Here is a 21,727-nt window from a genome sequence, read left to right as displayed (position 1 = left end):
AATGTACAATACAGTATGTCTTCACTGAACACAAGATGCTTTATTCTCTCTGGCATCCATGACATACGCTTAGAGGAAGTCCTGTCCACTCCACTGTAGTCAGGAATGTTCAATACTGAGAAAGTCAGTATGTGGTCAAGTGTATGGCATCAGGGACTTTTCTTTGGGTCTATAGACACACTATATCAATTGTTGGTTATCGCTCCCTTGCTCTTCTGTCCAGATGATAGCATGTGAATTATATGAGTATAGGGAACATATTGTAATGCACTGTACTATTTAAATAATGTATAAAAAAAAAACTATTCTAAATTAAATGTCATTTTAGATTTGTTCTTTTGCATTATGTGTTACCTGAGGCTAATGTGTACAATAATATAGGGTATCCTTTGTTCAATGATGAATACAGTACATTATGCTATTAACTCTTTCACTGCCATAAATTCATTAAAAAAAAAATATAAAAAATTAAGAGTGACAGGCAATTAAAATTTTGAATCGCATGACTTCACTAATTAACTCACAATTTAAGCACACATTTTGACTTCTGTTCTAAATGTACAATTTAAAAAATCTAGGTTTTCATACTCTTGTTAACAAGTGTGGAAAAAAAGTTTAACTAAAATAAATAGTTCAAATGATTTTTTGACGCTTATAGCCGTCAATGGCAGTGAATTAATTTTTTTTTATAAAAAATTAGGGGCATCAGGCGATTACATTTTTTAATTGTAATTAATCGCATGACTTGACTAGTTAACTCATGATTAATCACAAATTTTATATCTGTTCTAAATGTACAATTAAAAAAATCTAGTTTCATACTCTTGTTAACAAGTGTGGGAAAAAAGTACTAACACTAATAGAAATAGTTCAAATGAATTTGTGACGTTTATAGCCCTCAATGGCAGTGAATGAGTTAAGAAAATAAGTTCAAACAAGTTGAATAAGTTTAGTCAAGCATGGCTCACGCTCATTCTTGTTGTTTGAATGAGAAACATTTTCAGAGCTTTGTGGAATTTGTTCATTTACGCATCTTAAACATAAAATAAAATACAGTATATCAATTGAAAAAAACAGATCTCAAAAACTCAATTCAATATTCCATTTAATAGTCATATCTATTTTCTCTTATCCATCTATTGTAAACATGGTGTCGTTAAGAACACAGTACTTGTCTTATGGTACATAATCATACGTGCAATGCAAAATTCAAACAAAAGTTAAAAAAGGACAAAGACACTGCTGGAATTGTCGATAACGTCACACCATGTATCGCAGTTCTTTGGTCCAGTGGCCCGACCGGGTATGTGGTGTGCTGCTGTATTGTGATGGTCCCTGTATAGGAAGTGCCATGGATCATTTAACCATTTCCCTTTACTGTGGCCTAACCTGCCTGCGTCACAGTAGTTGGTCCCAAATTTAGCAATACTGTACCATATATATATATGTTTTCTATTTCTTTGTTTCTTCTTGGCTTTGACGCTTTTTTTCTGGTGCAGGTTCAGCCTCTCCTTCTACTGATGCCACTGGGACGTCGTCTTCAGTTTTCACATTTGCTTCTTGGGCTTCTTTTGTTGTTGTCCCACTGCTGTCTTGAGGTGCTTTCTCGTTACAAAGCTCACTCTCTTTGCCATCAGCCATGACTTTCTTGCTTTCAGTTTCCTCAGTTTGCTCGCTCTTTTGGACCACCTCCTGCTCCACGTCTGATAATGGGAGACAAATTGTGCTTATTAAGCATACAAAAGTAATGAAAAATAATGCATGAATTAGTTTACAACAGGGGTGTCCAAACTATAGGCAGGAAGCCATTTGCAACCCACACCCACATTTCTCACGGCCGCTAAAAAAATAACATTAAAATGGCGCACAATATTTTTGTGGACGACAACTACTGCGACTCTTATTAATAATGATTAAAAATTGTTTTTATGTAAAGCTTTTCAATATATGCAAAGATAGAAATAAGCTATTTACTGTACAACTAAACTAGTTACAAATTTGTCTTCATAACACCCGGGTGAGAAGCAAAAATGGTTTGTTCTGCTTTCTGCTGTGTGTCAAGGTCCAATTTGTGAACATAACATATTACTGATCCCCACGTAACTGCTTCAAATTGTGTATTTTAGCACAGATTGGTCTCACTTTGGTTCTCAATGTGGAGATTAAATTTGGCTGCAGCGCAGTGCAGGGGCAGATCTATTCTAATAGAACACAAGGGTACGGGCAACACCAAAATCCTGAAAATACGTTGGCCTAACTATCATATGCAGTATAAATAATGTATAATTGCTTCATCAACTGGTTTTAGCATGTTTAATAAATGGCCTGTAAAGTGAAGATGAATATCTAAATTTGGCACACCACAGAGAAGAGTGTTGTTAACTACCCTGCCAAATCTGAATGATAAAAAAAAAAGGCAAGTACTGTATATAAAAAAAAAAAAAAACGAGGCTTCAAAATTGTGAAAAATCAAGCCAAGTTTCTCTACTCAAAGGGTCGTATCTGCTGAATGTGAAAAACACACCCTGCTCAGTTGTCAATCAAATACCACTGCTACACCCTGTAAAATGTAAGCTACTCTGTCTAGCATATTTCTTATAGAATCTTTATTTGACCTACACATACTTACATACAGTATTTGAGTCATGAAAAAAATCTATCCGCTTAGCTTAGCTTAGCTTAGCTTCTGTGGCTGGAATTCCTGAGAGACGCTAGCCACCAGCTAATTTGCGAGCTAACAGGCTTGGGCTTAGTAACAATAACTCGCAATTGCGCCAGATAGCAGTGATGCGAACGACAGAGGAAGCAAAACCAGGTCAAGAAAGTAAAAACCCTTCCACAGTTTGACTTTAGACACGGGTGCTTGTACTGTTAGGCACCTGTGGCTAAAGCCACGCCGTGGCAGGGTTTTTACTTTCCTGGACCTGGATTTGTTATATAGTGGGACAGGGCGTGGTTGGACGGTCAAAGGGGTCTGTTGTAGTCACACACAAAAAAATCAGGAAACTGAAATGGTGAAATCTGTCTCGCACCTTTTCAGCAGTTATCTTCAAACGTGTATAATGTATTTAGAAAACCATCATTGACTTCATTTTACATTGACTTAATAATTTTAAAGTGGTCCTTGCATCTTTTGTTTTTCTGTAATTTTCCCGCCCAGGGTGGAAAAAGTTTTGACACCCCTTATTTACACCTTAGCAGGTGTGTCAAACATACGGCCCGCGAGCCAGAACTGGCCCGCCAGGTGGTCGAATCTGGCCCACGAGGACAACACAAACCGCAGTTTTTCGCTAAAAAGAACTGTTGCTGTTTTTTCACTGGAGGGCACAGTGACAACCATTTAAAGGATTTAAAGGATTTTATTTAAAGGATTTTATTTAAAATAAAAACGCTCATCAAGAAATTTCAAATTACTCTGCAATAAGATAATAATAAATGGGAATATTTTCAGAATGTACAGAATGTAAAAAAGATCATTATTTATAGCTTAGTAGGCTACAGACATACTGTTGGATCAAATTTGGGTGAACAGCGGCCCCTGAATTAAAATGAGTTTGACACCCCTGCCTTAAAGTCATGTTTACCTGTGCCTTTTACAGTAGTATTCAAACTTTCGTCAGGATTTGTTAGTAAATCTTGGCTTGGACTGTCATGGGCGAGTGCTGGACTGGTCAAACTGTGCCTGGTAACACTGGAGTCTTCAGAAGCAGGGAGGCAGGTGATAACTGATGTGAGTGTAGAGCTGGTCTTCTTTGAGGAAAGTGGGTCAGTCGTGAGCGGGGAGCTAATTGCATCTGCATTCGTTACAGCAAGGATATTGGTGGTGGTGGTGGTGGTGGTGGAGATGATGGAGTCGGCGAGCTTGGTTTCGCTGGATGAGGTTGACGGAACAATGGAGGGGGGAGAGTGTACGCAGTCAGAAGATGTTGTGGTGGTAATGGTGGTGGAGCTGGTAATGGAGGTATCAGATTTAGGAGGAGTTGAGCTCGGGGCCACAGATGTGCTTTTAGTGCCTATTGAAACGCCTGCAGTGAAATCCTCACTAGCTACACTAAGCGAACTGGTAGCAGAGGCTGATTTGGTATCTGCTGGTTGGATAGAGGCTGGAGTAGACACTTCTACAGTGGAAACAACAGAAATGGCCACTTCACTAACTGAAACTATGCCATTTGAAACTGGACTTGTCGCTTTAACTGATGTCGTTGTTTCACTGTCACTGAGATGACTGGAAACAGTTTCGGTGGTAATGGAAGTTACTGTTGTTGGGTCTGAAGTGGCACAGGATGTAGGAGTAACGGACCCAGAGGAAGTATAAGGGACAGCGGCGGGGGGTTCGGTAAGAGCTAGGGAGCTCGAGGCGCATGGACTAATAGGCTGAACTTCGGTGTTAGAAGGCTTGCCATCTAGATCGGTACCATTTGCGAGTGTAGCAGTGGTGTTAACAGCAAGCACATCCGACTCAGAAGTTGCAGTACTAGAAGAGGAAATAGTAACGTCAGCCAAGTCAGGGGTGGCATTTGACATTACAGCAGGAGTAGCGGGGCCAGATGGAGCTGCAGTTGGACTTTTTTCTGTAACGGGTGTGCTTGTTTCCCCCTCCTCTATTTGAACCAGCTCATTCTCTGGCGTGTTGCGGCCAGATGTTCCGGGGCCCGAACCAGGCTTGAGGACTGGCTTTGGAGGCAAAGCGGGTTTTCCAGCTGACTCATGTGCTGACACGCTTGGTCGAATTTGACGTCTTGTATCTGATGACCAAAAAAATAATAATTATAATAAAGTATGATCAAGGAAGAAGAATCAACATGTGCAAAAGTCTTAGGCCACCATTAGAGTTATAATGGCTGTAATAACTACAACATCACTCATAGAGTGCAAACCACCAATTAACAAAAGTGAAGAAAAAAACGAGTCGTATTTGTTTATATCCATCTGTTATTTAGTTATCAGGTTACTTCCTGGTTCATAGAGTTGATGAACAGATGGTGAGGTGGGCGGTTCCATTGATGTCATGTGGTTTGCACAACCCTGCTGTATCAGTACGGCCTACTTGGAGCCCCAACTGACCAGCTGTTACAAATTGTTCCTCATAGTATCCTCTTGTACAAAATTTGGACAACGGAAGCAAGTCAATAAGCAAATACAGCCGTGTCCAGGCAAGTAACTACTGTGACATGAAAAAGGCTATAGATCAGGGGTGCTCAAGTTCGGTCCTCGAGAGCCCCTACCCAGCCTGTTTTCCATGTTTCTCTCCACTAACACACCTGATTCATGATCAGAATCGTTATTAGGCTTGTGCAAAGCTTGCTGATTAGCTGATCATTAGATTCAGCTGTGCTGCAGGAAGGAAACATGGAAAACAGGCTGGATAGGGGCTCTCGAGGACTGAACTTGAGCACCCCTGCTATAGATGATCACTTGCACAGTAAATTCTGCAGAGTAAATTTGATTATATTTAGAGTGGGACCAAATAGACTCAATTTTAGAGTAATATTTACACTTGGAACAGAGTAAAATAAAGAATTGGGGGGGGGGAAAAAACAAAATAAAATTCACTCAACGGTTGAGGAATAAACTCACAACCGTCAAGCTTGGGAGAAAGCCGTTCTACTTCCTGAGCCACACAGCTCCTGCTGTGTGTTAGTATATCGCTTGTGTCAGCTGGAATATTCGTAACTCTGAGACCAGAAACATCGTTTTTGGTTTCCTCTTGGATATAAGCAAACAGTAGGAGTGGCATAGCTCAGGTGGTAGTGTGGCAGTCCCCCAAGCTGAAGGTCGTTAGTTCGTTCCTCAACCCTTGAGTGACTTTTATTTATTTTAAATTCTTTATTTTACTCTATTCCAAGGATACTAGCCTACTCTAAAACTGAGTCTATTTCGTCCCACTCTAAATTGAGTCAAATTTACTCACACATTTAATGGGTTATTCCTGTTGCCTTCATTTGTAGCCTATTTGAGATCACCATCATCATCTGTTCTGTTCTGTCCTACTAATTTTATATTTACTGTTTTACTATGTCTAAATGACTGCTGTGGAAAATGTCGTTACAAAAAACAAAAATAAAGGTGGAACAAGACTTAAGCGCATTACTGTATATCAAAGTTGTGGTTTGTGTGATTTACCTGAGGATGCTGACATAGTTCTGTGTTTTGTGAAAGTCTGGGTTGGCTCAACTTTACTGTCAATAATGGTGCCTAAGACATGAAAAGATGATAATACAAATATTTTAGTTGAAGTGTTTGTCCTCATTAGGGTCACAGGTGAACTGGAGCCTATCCTAGCTGACTTTGCGTGAGAGGGGTGAGCACATTTGTAGGACAAGTTTCTTGGGAAAACACTGAAGAAATGACACTTTGCTGCAATGTAAAGTAGTCAGCTGAAAGTGAAAGTCTAAATTGACTGTTGCCTCAAAATAAAGTCATTAAAGTCATTAAAGTCAAGTGTCGCAGGTGTGTTGATGTTATCGCTCCCTCACTCACTCGAAAAACAATGTTCTGTTTATCCTTGTGGGTATGACTAGCTATTTTTTTGTTTTCAGACATACCTTCAGATTCTGCTTTTTTCATCTCTGTCTCTGGATTCTATAAGAATATAAGATACAGTTAAGTATGTTGTGAATTAGATAATGACAAAATCCACATATTTAAAGCTGGACAGATCCACACCTGCGTCTCTTCTGGCTGTGCTTTGGAAACCCCAATACGCTGAAGCATAAGATGAAGTTTCTGTTCGAAACTATGTTGGCCTTCAAATTGTTTCTGAAAATCACCAAAAAAATATCTTAAAAACGAACATAGAGTTACCTTTTTTTTTCCTTCTCTTTTTTCTTTTCTTTTTTTTCTTCTTCTGTGACACTCACCTTTCTGGTGTTAGCAGCGCCTGCTGCTGATCCAGATAGTAAAATAAGAGACTGGGATTTCCCTTCCCTAAGAGCACGGCGGGGTGGCGCCACTTCGCCCCTCAGTGGCGGAACATCAGAGGCAGGTGTCTCCTGCGCAGTTGACTCTTCAGTAACACCACTGGGTTGCTCTTTCCCTTTCTCCTTTTCATTCTCCTTGTCATGTTCCTTTACTCTCTCCTTATCTTTTTCTTTATCAGCCTTGGCCGCCTCCCGAAGAGGGCGAATGAGATCAGCGATGGAGGTCTTTTTGGGTCGGCCCTCATGGCCCGGCTCTGATTTCAGACCTCGTCGCTTTCGAAGGGTAAAGAAATCCCCAAGCTTCCTCCTGAGTGTTTTCGTTGGGGGGGGACAAGGGACGGAGGTTGCAGGAACCACTTCATCCACTGTGATGGACTCCGGTTCCTCATCTTGCTTTTGCCTGAACGTAAAAGGTAATTGTATCAAATCATTAACATATGATACAGTGCAAAACGATTTGGCCATCTCTTAACTGTGTTGTATTTTCACAACATGTTAAACCGCATATAGTAGGTCAGTTAGTCGGAATATGCATAAGAGGCACAAAAAGGAAAGAATGCAAGGGATACTTTGACATGCTTCACCTTTAAATACATAACACGCTAACAACAATTAATCAAGTAATTATGTTTTTTTATTTAATATTTATTATAGTTATTTTACAAAACTGCTTTCTTTAGGGATATTTTATGATTTTTAGCTGCCCTTTACTCCATTATATCCGACCCTACATTGAACAAGAGCAATCTATAGTAAGATGACCAGTACTAAAGTAGTTATTGTATGATCATTAATGTGGTATATTGCCACAGAAAAGAAAGCAATCTTTTTTTTTTACTCTGAAAAATAAATTTGTTAAGCAGGGAAATATAAAGAGACATTTTGCTACTATTTTATTTCTAAATTGTTTTTTTTGTGTCTTTACATAGCTTGAAAATCTCTATACTGTAAAATTAATTTATTTTTATTAGTAATCGCAGTAGTAGCTGATAGGGGTTGCACAATTTTTCGACAACTAAAAATACAGTATATGCCATGGAGTTTTAAAATAGACAATGAGTCACAAATGGCCCCCAGGTCTGACATTGGACACTCTTGATTTAAAGAGGAAGTAAACCAAAAAACCACATTAGTCTAAACACAATCCCATTTTTTTTTATCAATCTCAGGGGGGCGGCCATTTTGCCACTTGCTGCCGACCGAAAATGACATCACAGTTGCTCTGGGCTCAGGTTTCGACCAATCATTGCCAATGTCACATGACCAAACTCAGAAAACGAGTGAGCCATGAGTGGTCGTTTCCTGAGCTCTTAGCAGCTGTGATGTTATTTTTAGTCGGCAGCAAAGTGACAAAATGGCAGCCCTTTGATATGGATAAAAATGGGTAGATTTTGCTGCGTAATTCATATTCCACAAGCACAATATTAATCAGAATGCCATGATTGTGTTTAGACTGGTGGGGGGTTCATACAACATATTGTAAAGAAAATTTGGGGTTTGACTTCCCCTTTAAGACATTACTATAACAATGGAATTGATTGTTCTCATAATGGTACTTCTGGTCCACTTGTCTATCTACGATCTGATAAGATCAATGTTGCCTAACTTAACTAACACTTTTTTTTAATGCTGTGGTGAGGATTGCACTCAAATTGTAGCAATAAACAATGTATGGTCATTATATCATGGCTAAAACAATGCAGCTTATTGTGGCCGAAGACACAGTTCGTCGTGAATGAGCTGGAAAGTTAGCAGTCAACCTTTAATTCATATGTAAGCTATTAGGGTTAATATCACAAGAAGGTGTCTTTGTGTCTTCTTCATTTTACTCCCCAAAAATCTGAGATTTCCCATTGAAATTGCTAATCTATATATTACGCTGTAAGAAATGCATTTGGTCAAGCTCACACACTTAATTGCTGACAGGGTGGACAATCACAGGGTTGACATTTTAGGACGTGGCAAACTTCTACTTAGCAACAGTTAGCAAGCTGAATTTTTACTATTTAACAAATATATTTCAACAATTCTGAAAGGCTTTTATAGCAATTGATATTTAACTACTTACTAAAGTGGGCATATTAAATTTGACAGCCAACAACGCACATAATGTAAAGATTGCAGGGGGGAAATTAGTCAAAATACTTATTTTGCTCATTTCTACTGTTTCATCCTCCAGTGATGAAAGAGAAAGTGCTAGTTTTAATGTCACTGAAAACTTCAGAGGGTTTCTTAAAACAGACAGTGACAGAGTGGACATCAATTTCAGGGACATGCGCATAATGTCCATGATATACATGATCAAAATGACTTGTTTTATCAAATAACCTGTTGTGGACAATAAAACCAGGTCAAAGAATGACTTCATACAACACATTATAGTTAGCAGTTTGTAAAGGACATGACCCCCAAAAAAATGTTTTATACATCCCAATGAAAAAAACGACTGAATGATTCTGTTGAGGACATCAAAGTTAGAGTGATACTGACCCTATACACACAGTGTCAAGCTGTACAATTAAAGGCAACTGGTGATACTCACTCTGTATCTGCATCTGCAGGAAGAACTCTCTTTGTAAAGAACTCCTCCACTCCTTCATCTACACGCCCGATGAGCTCAAGGACTTCATTTTCACTCTCAATTATTGTGTCCTGATTACATTTGTAGAAGATACAAATATGCATTTGACATGACAGTTGAAGCATTTCAGTATGTAGATGAAAAGGTATCAATGTAACTTCATATTATGTAATACTGACCTCAACAAAACCCACACAGTCCTTCACTAGTGTCTTTATAGGATTTTTTGGGCTTCGGTCTTTTGCTACTGTTGCTCAGTAACGTACAATGAGGGGCGTCATAGGACTTTACATGCAAGATCTCTCGTTAATACAATATCAATATTTCAGATACATATATATGCATACTGAATACTACTGATCACTTTAGCATATGTGCCCACAAGTCGCAATAAAAGCGGAAAGGCTTGCAGCAGAGCACAGATTTAGCAGAAGTCACTGCTATATGATACCATGTCAAGGGAATTGCTTGGATTTTGTCTCCCTGACCACAGGCTCCACGGGAGTGACTACACCCAGAGAGCTGTGTGACAAAACGATGAGCCATGAAGAGAAATCAGATGCTGCACATTTTTAATGCACAATCCTGTGAGGGAAAAAATAGAAGGCTGCAGGCTTTTTTTTCAGTGTGAGGGGGGGGGGGGAAAGGGACATTCAAGCCAAGCTACCATCTGCAATGCTATTCAGGCAATCACGCTCTTGGAAATCACAGCAAATGCCATTTGTGGTGTCTTCACACCGCTAGTTACCGGCACAATGGCACTGGCTTATTCAAGCAAGGGAGCAGGCTTCTTTGCAGCTCTCCCCCTCCATCCGTCCCTTCCCTTCCCCCTGCCTCTCCCCTCTGCACCCTATTCCATCTCCTCTCTCCCTTCCATTTTCTCCACACACACACACACACACACACACACACACACACACATCACCTTCCCTTCATGCTCTGTTCTTTCTCTTAAATTCATTTCTCACCGTACCTGTAGTCTGCTGGGACGATAGTTGAGTTTTTGTCGGTGAGGTCTCGGTCGGCTCTGGGTGTAGTGCCTGAGCGCTGGTCCGCCCAATGGCAGCTCCATTGGGGAGACACGGCACTCTGTTGCCGTGGAGCTCTGTTGCCTGGGCTCTGTTGCTGAGGCACCGTTGCTAAGAGCACAAGCACCAGCAGTATGTAATGCCTCTGCTGAGGTGGGAGGGGCCAGCCCCGGCGAGACTGACAGATATGACAACAGAGCCTCGCCTTCTTCGGCCCCCTCCCCTTGGAGAGTAAAACGATGAGGGGAAAAAGATAAGAAAATAATGTGGAGCCATAAAGTGACCACACCGACATTTGATTTATGAAAACCTAGAAGGTGGACATCGGTGGACTTCAGTGACAATAACTGGAATGGACCAAATGTTCCATTGGTTACGTAACAAATTAATTATTTATTTGGTATGTGTACCCAAGGCTCTTAGCCCATCGCACTCAGTTTTGAGGTTAGGGGTTCAAATCCAGGTTCTAGCCTTCATGTGTGGAGTTTTATTGTCCTCCCCAGGCTCACGTGTGTTTTCTCAGGGTGCATTGTACTTCATTGAAACGTTATTAACATATGCTAATAGAATGTAGGGCATTAAAAACTTTGTGCATCATGATTTAATGTTGCCATACAATTCAGTGTTCTGCTCCTTTTGGTGTGCCCGCCTTGGCCAACGGGGTTGCTGTCATATTAGTCATTTTTCATAGAGGATAAAGAATATGTGCCTTAATATTGTTACATTATCTGCCTGCATGTATTGTTCCCCCATTTATGTTCAAATACCAGTCGCTGTAAAACCAACAACTATCAGTGCTAACTGTTAGCATGTCAATGGAATTTTCCATTATAATTTAACATTAAGTAAGTCTGGGCCATTGTTGAGGCAGCATACAGCAGTTTGGTTGTCTTAAAAATGCAAAGTGTAATTCTCATTGTTTTATGTTTATTTTGACAGTAAAATTCAACTGGGAGTAACATTAAAAAGTTTTTTTATTATTATTAAATATCACCTATTTGCCAAACTGCTGCTTATTGAATGAGTTTAATTGGGTTTACTGTTACCATACTGCGCTCGTATCTCAAGTAAGGGCAAGTTTGTTTTATCATTTATATATTTTTAAAGCTTTATGCATAATAGTAATACAAAGTATGCATGTGAGATGCAGGTGTTATTTTTGTCCACTTAGGGTCACTATGTTCAACACTGTATTATTAGTGACTTTGAATATGTGGGGCTTTAAAGGTGGGTCCTAGCCTGGTGAGTGACATGGGGGTCAGTAAATGAGAGTATAGGGTTGGAAAAATGTGTGAAACAATCACAAACTTTGGACATTCTCTGCCTTTTGCGCACTTTTTCCTCCTGGTTCACGCTTACTGCTCTGTAAGTCTGCAGTACCTCGTTTGTGTGGAAAATTCAGTACTACAAAATCCCACAATATAGCAAAAAAATAAAAGAAGACGCGATATAAAATAGCATTAATTTGAGAAGTGAGGTATAGACTCACCATCACTTTGTCCACATCTTTCAAGAGGATCATGAGGAAAACTCCCCAAGGCCTCCTCCCGTTGGATTTTGGATCATCAAAACAATTTAAATACCAAGTTTCAATCTGCTTTTACATACACAAACTTTGCTTTTAGGTGATGAGAAGTCTTAAATTTGCCGAGAGAGTCAAAATCTACAACCAACTTGTTGGAATAGTTAAACAACATTGACGTAAATTGCCCTTAGGTATGAATGGTTGTTTGTCTATATTTGTCAATGTGTGCCCTACGATTGTCTGGCGACCAGTCCAGTATGCCACCTCTGGCCCAAAATTAACTGGGGCTCAGATTATGTGAGTGGCTCATTCGTAACCGCTTCAACAACAATATGTTGTGCTGGGGCCTCACCGAATAACCATCTTGTGACTGTGGTCCTGTACTGCACAACAACTGATCCACAACTCTGCCATTCACAGGCTTCACTATGGGACTCACAGCACTTAACGAAGCCACAATCCTGCAGCGTCTGGATGTAAAAGTGTGACCCCTGCTGTCTCAAACGAAAAGAGGAGAAGATTTGTAACATAATGCTGAAATAACTTTCCCACCAATGAAGACACACCACTGCTTTTCATAATCCTATTATGAACAAATTATTTCAATGTCACATTAGAAATTGAAGCTACAAGGTGTTAAAAAGACACTAGCATAAATCGGCGCCATTCAAAATACAAATCAATGAAATTTACAGAAGAGATGCAGTGCTTACTTAGTACAAAGGGTTGTCCATTACATAGAAAGGTTTTGCAGGACTATTTTGTATTCTTATTGGATTGTGCACGTCCTTAAATTCTACAGTTATGTTAGACCAGAAGTGGGCAAACTTTGGTGGTAAGGACAAAAATTGATGATTTAAATGAACAGATATGCCACAAATATAAAACATCTATATTTACAATTACTCAATTTAAAAACGTTGGGATGGATGAATTAAACAAATAATTAAAACAAATTAATAAATGTATTTTATTTAACAAGTTCTAAATGAAAGGGGGGGGAAATCTAGATTAATGTAACAAATATTAGAGACGTTTGATAAATGTAAATTCTCAGTGGACCAGATTAAAGAAAGCACCTCTGTCGCCTGTACAGTACAAATAAGTGAAAAACAACAACATATTTATTCTGTATTGAATAAAATGCATGTATTTTATTTTCATCTTGATCCTCAGTTGGTCAAGCATCTATCTGCAGAGGCTGTGTTCTAACAACCCCCCCCCCACCACCCAAAAAAAAAAAACACTATGCAGAAGTTCTAGCAGAAACCGGGTGGGCTCGGCAATGCATGATATCACAATGCACTAGTTAGGAGACCAGACGCCCCCCTGTGGTTGATTCTGTGAACAACTGCCTAAATTACCAAATGCTTGTTGCAGTTGTTGTTGTTTTTTATAACCTTAACTGACAGCGCAAATATCGCATAGTTCCATGAAAATATAAATTTTTTGCCTTAACAGTCCAAATAATGACGCGCGTGTCTCCGTCGCCACGCCCACGCGTGAATTCAAATCTGGCGCCTCGTTCCCATCTGGACCACGCCCCTTTACCGCCGGGCCTGATGTGTGCGCATGCGCATTTGCTCTTAACGACCGCCATTTTGTGTGAGGCCCTCTATTCTAAAGCGGGAGAAAATTATCAGGCCTGCGCACAGCTTTTTCGCACGTCCACGGAGGATTGAAGCGATCGGCCGCACTCGACAGGCACCGAACTTAATATAACCATAAAACAAGCACTCTACGGTAAGTCAAAGCGATCCTTTGCCCGCAAACACGGAAACGTTTTTGTAGGAGCTGGCGTCGGCCTCTAGGTGTCACGGTGGGGCTTAACGTTACCGACTGGCGGGGGGTGTTTGTCTCCCTCTATCGTTATCCAATATTCACTAAATCTGTCTCTAAACTCCAACTCCCTGTCTCGGGCGACTGTTTTCGTGCTTTTTGCGTGATATTTCGTGTTAACTACTTGGCGATGGTCGTCTGAATATGTGCCTCTCTTTAAACTTACTTTAGGCCTGACGTCCATCTTATCGTGCCCTTTGTTTCCTGTTTTCAATCGTCCTCGCGCCTCCCAGTCAACAAACAAATATAAGTTCTCGTTTTAGTTTGCGCCGCTGGGGCGTTTAGTATGAAATATGTCACGTATACAAAGAAACGGTCGATTCTGATTCTAGCATTTATTTTTTTAATCAGAAGAGCCACTTTGGAATTGATCCACTTCGGTGGAACCGCAACACGCTATCATAGCAAATGTCTTATCTGCTCAGGTTAGACTCACGAGGATGCTAAGTGCCACATTTTTGTGTGTGCTAGGGCTCAATCCGCCGCTTTGATGCCGTTTTGCGTCCGGTTTATTGTGCGCGTTTGGCTGCCTCGCTACAAGCGGGTCCCATATGTCACCAAACTAAGTTGCGGTTGCAATACCCGCGTGTAACACATGGCTTCATCAGGTGTGTGACCAGAAAGAGAGGTATTTTTAGTTTTTTTAACGACCTCTTAAAACTTATCCTGGGTAGTGTTGTGCAAAACCTTATCTTCACCCCAACCTTCAGCTATCTAGTTTCCGGTTACGAAGACCTGAAAAACCCGATAGCGCAAAAGTCTAACGCGGTAAAGGGAACGTGCGCAAACTAGTTTTCGGTGAATTATATAAATTTCCATTTACAACAAACTTCATGGAAAGATAGTGAAATTTTGACGGTACATTGTGGGGGTGGGTAGCACTTAAGCTAATTTTTGTGGCGAGGGGTCCGAATCTTATACCACTTCTTGGCCAAACTCAGTTGACCAAGACCTTCAGCTCACCTGCGAACCAAATGAGTACAAGAATTAGAGAAAAATGATGGACGGGAGCAATCTTAGTTTAGACCCACCCCAGGATAATCGTCGGGATTGAAGATTATGATTTGAGACATCCAATAATTTGGAACTTTGAAAGTGGCTGAAATTTGTCCAATTATGTGTTCCCCTTTACATATTTCTCTCTTGTGAATGAACATATTCAGACTCCCTGTGTCCCACGTGTAACATAACGACACCGACAATTCTACTTTTGACCACACTCAGAGTGTTAACTGGCCCGTCACCATGGAGGGCGACATCGTTTCCATGGAGACTGCCCTGGCTCCTGAAGGGGGGGTTCTGCCAGAAGCAGGGGATGCTGTGATCCAAGCAGCAGCTGGAGCCCCGCAAGCAGTGGAAGTTCCCGGCAACATGGAGATGATGGTAATGGATGCCCTGGATCCTGCCCTGCTGCAAATGAAGACAGAGGTGTTGGAGGGAGGGGGCACAGTTACTGTAACTGGTGGAGATGAGGGTCAGATCATCACCCTTCAGGTCAGTGGGATGACGAGTCGTTGGTAAATTATCTGCCAAATGTTTTCTGTTAGGTTATATTTGCTGAATATTGTCTGTAGGTTGTAAATATGGAGGAACAGGCTGGTGCCGCTTTAGGACTTGGACAGCTTCAACTAGTGCAGGTTCCAGTGACTTCAACTACAGTGGATGGCCTCCAAGCAACCTATGTAGATGGATCAGTTAATAAGGATGCAGAGCCAGTTATATGTCACACCCTGCCCTTGCCTGAAGGCTTCCAGGTAAGCAGTAACTGGACTAATGGAAGAAAATGTGTGATGTATTTAATAAGGTCTTCTCTTTCAAAAACAAAGACTTGTTTAAAGATTGTATAGGTAGCATAAATAAAAGTAGATATTTATGTGAACGTATATAAAGTACTAATTTGGCTCCTTAAGTTGAAGTAAAAAAAAAAAGTACTCTGTCTGAAATGTGTACAAAAGTTTATATGCTTAGCAGAACGTATTCTTTCCTTGTCAAGTTTTACTCAGGCTTTAATGCTACCAAAATATGTTCCCATAGCTTTGCTAACGCCGTGAACTGACTGACCAAAAAAATAAGCTAAATTGACTAATAATGATTGCTAAAAAAAATAAATATATATATATATACATACATACCTTACCTGTTTTTCTTTTTTGACATACTGAAAGAGTATGACTGCAAAAGATGAATATTGTATCTTCATTCAGGTGGTAAAAGTGGGGGCCAATGGTGAAGTGGAGACTGTAGAGCAAGAGGAGCTTCAGGCAGTCCACGATGAGCTTCAAGCGACGAGGGGAGAGGAGGAACAGGAAGAAGGCGACGTGGCCGATCAGGAACCTCCCGAGTCTCAACCGGCGTGGCAGAAGGACCCGGACTACCAGCCCATTACAACTATCCGCAAAGGAAAGAAGGGGAAAAAGAGCCGCCTGCGCTACGCGGAGGGTGACAGAGACATGGACGTTTCCGTCTATGACTTTGAGGAAGAGCAACAGGAGGGCCTGCTGTCTGAGGTCAATGCAGAGAAGGTTGTTGGAAACATGAAGCCCCCCAAGCCCACTAAGATCAAGAAGAAAGGTATGCTGTGTTGTTTCTATGTTGGGTTTGGGTTAGGTACATAATAATACAGTATTTTCATTCAACTTGACCAGGTGTAAAGAAGACCTTCCAGTGCGAACTGTGTAGCTACACTTGTCCACGACGCTCCAACCTGGACCGACATATGAAGAGCCACACAGATGAAAGGCCGCATAAATGTCACTTGTGCGGAAGGGCCTTCAGGACAGTCACGCTGCTGAGAAACCACCTCAACACTCACACAGGTGGCGAAAATATCCCATGGTTGAAATGGCTTCTTGCTTGGTTTCTTCTTGTGGTAATTAGACAAAGTTAGATGAATTGTCCTCATTTTATTCCCCTCCACCCAAAAAAAAACTTTAGGCACTCGGCCACACAAATGCACAGATTGTGACATGGCCTTTGTGACCAGTGGAGAGTTGGTGCGTCATCGTCGCTACAAGCACACACACGAAAAGCCCTTCAAGTGCTCCATGTGCGACTACTGCAGTGTGGAGGTGAGCAATTGCATCAGCTAGCACATGATTTCATCAGGCTAGTCCTTTGTTGCTTTAATCAGCGCCGACACAGACGCACGTTCTCTACAAAGCTAACATTTATTCTTGACGTGAATTCACGCTTGTGCCGTTTCCCAGGTTAGCAAATTGAAGAGGCACATCCGCTCTCACACCGGCGAGCGGCCCTTCCAGTGCAGTCTATGCAGCTACGCTAGCAGGGACACATACAAGCTGAAAAGACACATGAGGACACACTCAGGTAAGACATTTGAACTAAGGTTAATCTCCATTTAAAAGGACCGTCCACTCACACGACCCCGTTTTGATACCTGCTGTAGGCGAGAAGCCGTACGAGTGCTACATCTGCCACGCTCGTTTCACCCAGAGCGGCACCATGAAGATGCACATTCTGCAGAAACACACGGAGAATGTGGCAAAGTTCCATTGTCCACATTGCGACACCGTCATCGCACGCAAGAGCGACCTCGGTAGAGAAGCGCCCGTTCACTCCTAATGTCTATTTAACGCGTGTTGTTTGTCAAACTCATCACAAATATTCCACTTTCCATCTCAGGCGTTCACTTGCGAAAGCAGCATTCATTTATCGAGAAGGGGAAGAAATGTCGTTACTGTGATGCGGTTTTCCACGAGCGATACGCTCTCATCCAACACCAGAAGACTCACAAGAACGAGAAACGTTTCAAGTGCGACCAGTGTGACTACTGCTGCAAACAGGCAAGCCACGGGGAAACTGTCGGAACATTTGGCGGCGATTCGGACCACTTGAATCATGACACTTACCTGCTCCTCCCCACAGGAACGGCACATGATCATGCACAAGCGCACACACACCGGGGAGAAGCCTTTTGCTTGTAGTCAGTGTGAGAAAACGTTCAGACAGAAGCAACTTCTGGACATGCACTTCAAACGCTACCACGACCCCAACTTTGTGCCCACCGCCTTCGTCTGCAGCAAGTGTAGCAAGACGTTCACCCGCAGGGTAGGGCCGAACCCTCGTCCAAATCCGGGACCGCTTCGCATCGTTCCGCACGGTGTGTGTGTGTGTGACACTCTCGTTACTCATTGCACAGAACACGATGCTGCGCCACAGCGAGAACTGCATTGGCGAAGTTGCTGGAGACCAAAACGGAACTCCACCCAAAAAGAGTCGCCGGGGCAGGAAGAGGAAGATGCAAGACAGGCATGATGATGATGATGATGAGGACACAGGTATGGTACACTTCTCAGTGGGATTTCGGTCAAGTGCATATGGATGACTTGACTTGAGTGAACTTTCCCCGCCGCATTTGCAGACCCTGATCTAGATGAGTTGGAAGATGATGATGATGACCTATTGGAAGATATTGAATTGGAGCAGGCTCCACCAGTGGTTCCCGTTGCTGCCCCCGAAGAACCACCAGTCAAGAGGAAGCGTGGGCGCCCCCCAAAGAACAAGCCAAACGGTGAGCGACGCAATGCGCTTGTCTTTATAGATTACCTTGGCGTAAACAAAATTTCCACCTCTAAAAACGAAGGATGGATAAAAAAAGATGTTAGGTTGAGGTAAATTAGTTTGAAGGGAAAGGGGAACACGGGCTGCACACATTTCAACCGTTAAGATGATTCCAAAATAAATGTTGTGGAAATTAAAGGTTAAGATGATCATTAAGGTACTGGCTAATTGACTTTTCTGTTGCTCTTTTATTAATGGCACACACACATTCTTTTGATGGTAAAATTGATTGTGTGCTAACATTAGCTTAACGACTATCCATTATTTTATTTATTTTTTTGCTAAATTATTCAGACAACCCAACCAAAAATTTTGTACATGTAAGAAAATGTCTTCCACAAACCTAATGGTTTCTAGTCTGTCCTGCTCATCGCCCATAGGTTCCCCTATCTTAAATTACATCTTCATGCTTTCTCTGCTATGAGAAGAAGAACAGCCTCCAGCCGCACAACAAACCACTTTGTCCAAGATCAACTTAGAAAAAGCCCAAAATTGACCAATGGGGAAGCTGCTTAACAATGTGGTGTCTATAAATGATACAAAGCGGTTTAACGATGACAGAGCAGTGCAGTTACTGTAAAGCAGTGACTACAAATATCCACACATTTTACTCGAGTACATAAATAAATAAATATTTTTTTTTAACACTCTACTACAAATATAAAATAAAAATTAGTTTGATTAAAACAACAGATTTATCCAAAAATTGACTTTGACCTACGGGTTTCTCAACAGTGGCCGCCATCATCCGCGTGGAGGACGAAGCCACCGGAGAGGTTGATGACATCATCGTGAAAAAGGAGGTGGGCGCCGAGCAAGACGACATAGAAGAGGAGGGGGTCACACAGGAAGTGGTCGTGGGCGAAGGCGACTCCACTATTCAGCTGGAGGAGCTGTCCCAGGAGGAACAGGAGATGCAGCTGACAGAGGCCCCGCCTAACGGAGACCTCACCCCCGAGATGATCCTCAGCATGATGGACCGGTGATGGCCGCAAGGGTCGACCCTGTAAAACAAACACACACACACACACACACACCCCTCTCCCCGTTCACAGTAACATCTAATTCTTGGCATTTAGGATTACAAACACTTTACGCATCCCGCATAGACAAAACATCGCTGTTGTAATTTAAGGCTTGCGTTTTAATTTTGCATTGATATGAACGAGTGATAAAGACTTTTAATATGGATTTATTTACCAAACAAAAAGATTAAAAAAAATCTCTGTCTTGGGCTGGCTGTAATTGACCACAGTATATTTAGCCATTCCATTGTTGTCCTTGGTGTTTAGAGCATTTGTAGAAAATGGGTACATCACAATTTCATAAATCTACTCTGGCCAACACTATCAGCGATTTACTCTTCCCCCTGAATCCAGACGTGCATGTAACGATCCAAAGCATCAAGGTGCGTAGTCATCGTTTGACACGCCTAAGACCGATTTTTATCCTTTTTTTTTCCTCTTCTTTTTTACACTTGTAACCTACCCTATTGTCAAGGATCAATCACGTCACGTGAACATTGTAAGTAGATAAATCACCCTGATTATGGCTCGTTCTGCACTTTTTCAATTTCATTTTCAATGTCCTTGCTGAAGAGCCTCTCTCAGTTGGGAAGACTGCGCTCCAAAAGCCATCTTTTGAATGGGCTTTTCAGTCTCACTTCCTTAAAGCCTGCCGTTAGCCACTGGAGATAAAAATGTAATTACGTCCAAAAAACAGGAAATGCTATTGTTGTTAATTAAAGCAAAAAAAATAAAGAAAAATGATTGGGAATATTTTTATTGTATTTTTATTTTGTTTCTTTGCTGTGATTAGTAAAAACCCTATTTTAACACCTATTCTAGTTTATCAAAGCTTCTAGACTGCTTACTTTATATCTCCTCTTGCTACTGTAACATCCCTAGATGATGCATAATGTACAAAACATCTATGTGCAAGAGAAAATGTTTGGTTTTTTTGCTCCTTTTGTGTAGCCATTCCACTTTGGGTTCATTTATTTTTCTTTTTTGTACCGATTGCAAATGCCGTTTGGGCAGTATGGTGTTTAAAATGACTGGCAGTTAAGAACAGATGTATGATGGTACAACCAATAAAAAGTAGACATGGACTCATGTTTTAGGTTTGTGCAGTTGCATCTCAGAAGTGTTCTGTGCATTCTTGGTACATTGAAAGGCAATGCTTTTGATTATTGACACCAGTTGAGCGCTAAACACAAACACTTGTGTATTTTGCTTGCAAATATATTTTATTAAATGGAGTACTTCATACTAAAACTCCTTTCATTTATCTGTTGACTGCAAGTTAATGATCAATTAAGGAAGGGGCAAGATAAGCGTTTTGTTTTGTTTTTCATATGGGAAGTTTATATAGGCTTTTACACCTAAAATCATTCAACAAGTACAATTTAGTCATCTATATTGTGTATATATTATATATATGTATTTTTTTTTACTTTTATGAGCAAACCAATGTCATTGTTCAGTTAATAGTGATTAGCCAATGTACATCAATCACATCCTACAATTTGAAGAAATCATAAAAAAAAAAATGACACAGTCGCTTTGCCGAAACATGCATACTCTCAAGCATGTGCCTGTCACGAGTGCTTGTGTGAGATGAGGTTAAGAGATGATTACCACTCTGCAATGGTTTTCTACATGGCCCATTTAGTTCTGCACTGCAAGCAAGCACATACAGTATTTTTATTTTTTACAAGTGCGGTTTGAGAGCATTTGGGGGATGGACCAATGAATTGGGAGAGAGAAAAAAATGGCTCCAGATGCATTATTTACTTTTGTTGTAATAATGGATCTATTATGGATTATGGTTGTAAGTAAATTTAATTGTATGGAATAATCCTACTTGGTCATATACAGAATAAATAACCCTCTGTAATGGCTAAATTTGTTTACAAGTGTAATTAATATACACGCACTGGTTTAAAATGTAGCTAATGTAGCGTGGAGGGTTGTATAGTGTATAGTATTCGTTCTGTTTAGCAGGAAGTGTGCAAGAGAGCAGCCACATGTTTTACCCCCCCCCCCCCCTTCCAGCCGCCCCCCGTCCAGCGCCTGACTTGATCCAACTTGGCCCTGGAGCTACTACAGCACCTGGATGTAAGCCGAATGGAACCTACACGCTTTAATTACGACGACACTCTTGGGGAGCTGCCGCAGTTGTGGGACACGTTTGATGCTTCATCGCCCATGGAAACCCTGCGTCTGCTTTTTATTTCCGTTTGGATTCGGCG

General features: G+C 41.2%; 2 protein-coding genes across 2 annotated transcripts; one reads left to right on the top strand and one right to left on the bottom strand.

Annotated features, from left to right (window-relative positions):
• Positions 1-1,088: 1,088 nt before the first annotated feature.
• LOC144050862 (uncharacterized) lies at positions 1,089-13,251 on the bottom strand. The gene is made up of 9 exons (XM_077564501.1): positions 12,407-13,251; positions 10,475-10,752; positions 9,463-9,572; positions 6,861-7,320; positions 6,667-6,759; positions 6,546-6,582; positions 6,124-6,195; positions 3,585-4,745; positions 1,089-1,703 (listed from the first exon to the last, which is right to left on the bottom strand). Exons 1-9 carry the CDS (start codon positions 12,582-12,584, stop codon positions 1,453-1,455), a joined length of 2,640 nt encoding a protein of 879 aa, XP_077420627.1. The 5' UTR covers positions 12,585-13,251; the 3' UTR covers positions 1,089-1,452.
• A 397-nt stretch (positions 13,252-13,648) lies between these two features.
• On the top strand, positions 13,649-20,584 carry ctcf (CCCTC-binding factor (zinc finger protein)). Its single transcript, XM_077563784.1, has 13 exons — positions 13,649-13,797; positions 15,118-15,387; positions 15,468-15,647; positions 16,098-16,464; positions 16,539-16,709; positions 16,828-16,961; positions 17,100-17,220; positions 17,300-17,449; positions 17,536-17,696; positions 17,779-17,961; positions 18,053-18,191; positions 18,275-18,424; positions 19,210-20,584. The coding sequence occupies exons 2-13, from the start codon at positions 15,139-15,141 to the stop codon at positions 19,458-19,460; spliced, it is 2,256 nt and encodes a 751-aa protein (XP_077419910.1). The 5' UTR covers positions 13,649-13,797; positions 15,118-15,138; the 3' UTR covers positions 19,461-20,584.
• The last annotated feature ends 1,143 nt before the right edge of the window (positions 20,585-21,727 follow it).

The sequence above is a fragment of the Vanacampus margaritifer genome, chromosome 4 (assembly GCF_051991255.1).
Source record: "Vanacampus margaritifer isolate UIUO_Vmar chromosome 4, RoL_Vmar_1.0, whole genome shotgun sequence".
NCBI classification, from domain to species: Eukaryota; Metazoa; Chordata; class Actinopteri; order Syngnathiformes; family Syngnathidae; genus Vanacampus; species Vanacampus margaritifer.
The sequence above is the reverse complement of the archived record's forward strand: the minus strand, read 5'-3'. Positions and strand labels throughout refer to the sequence as shown.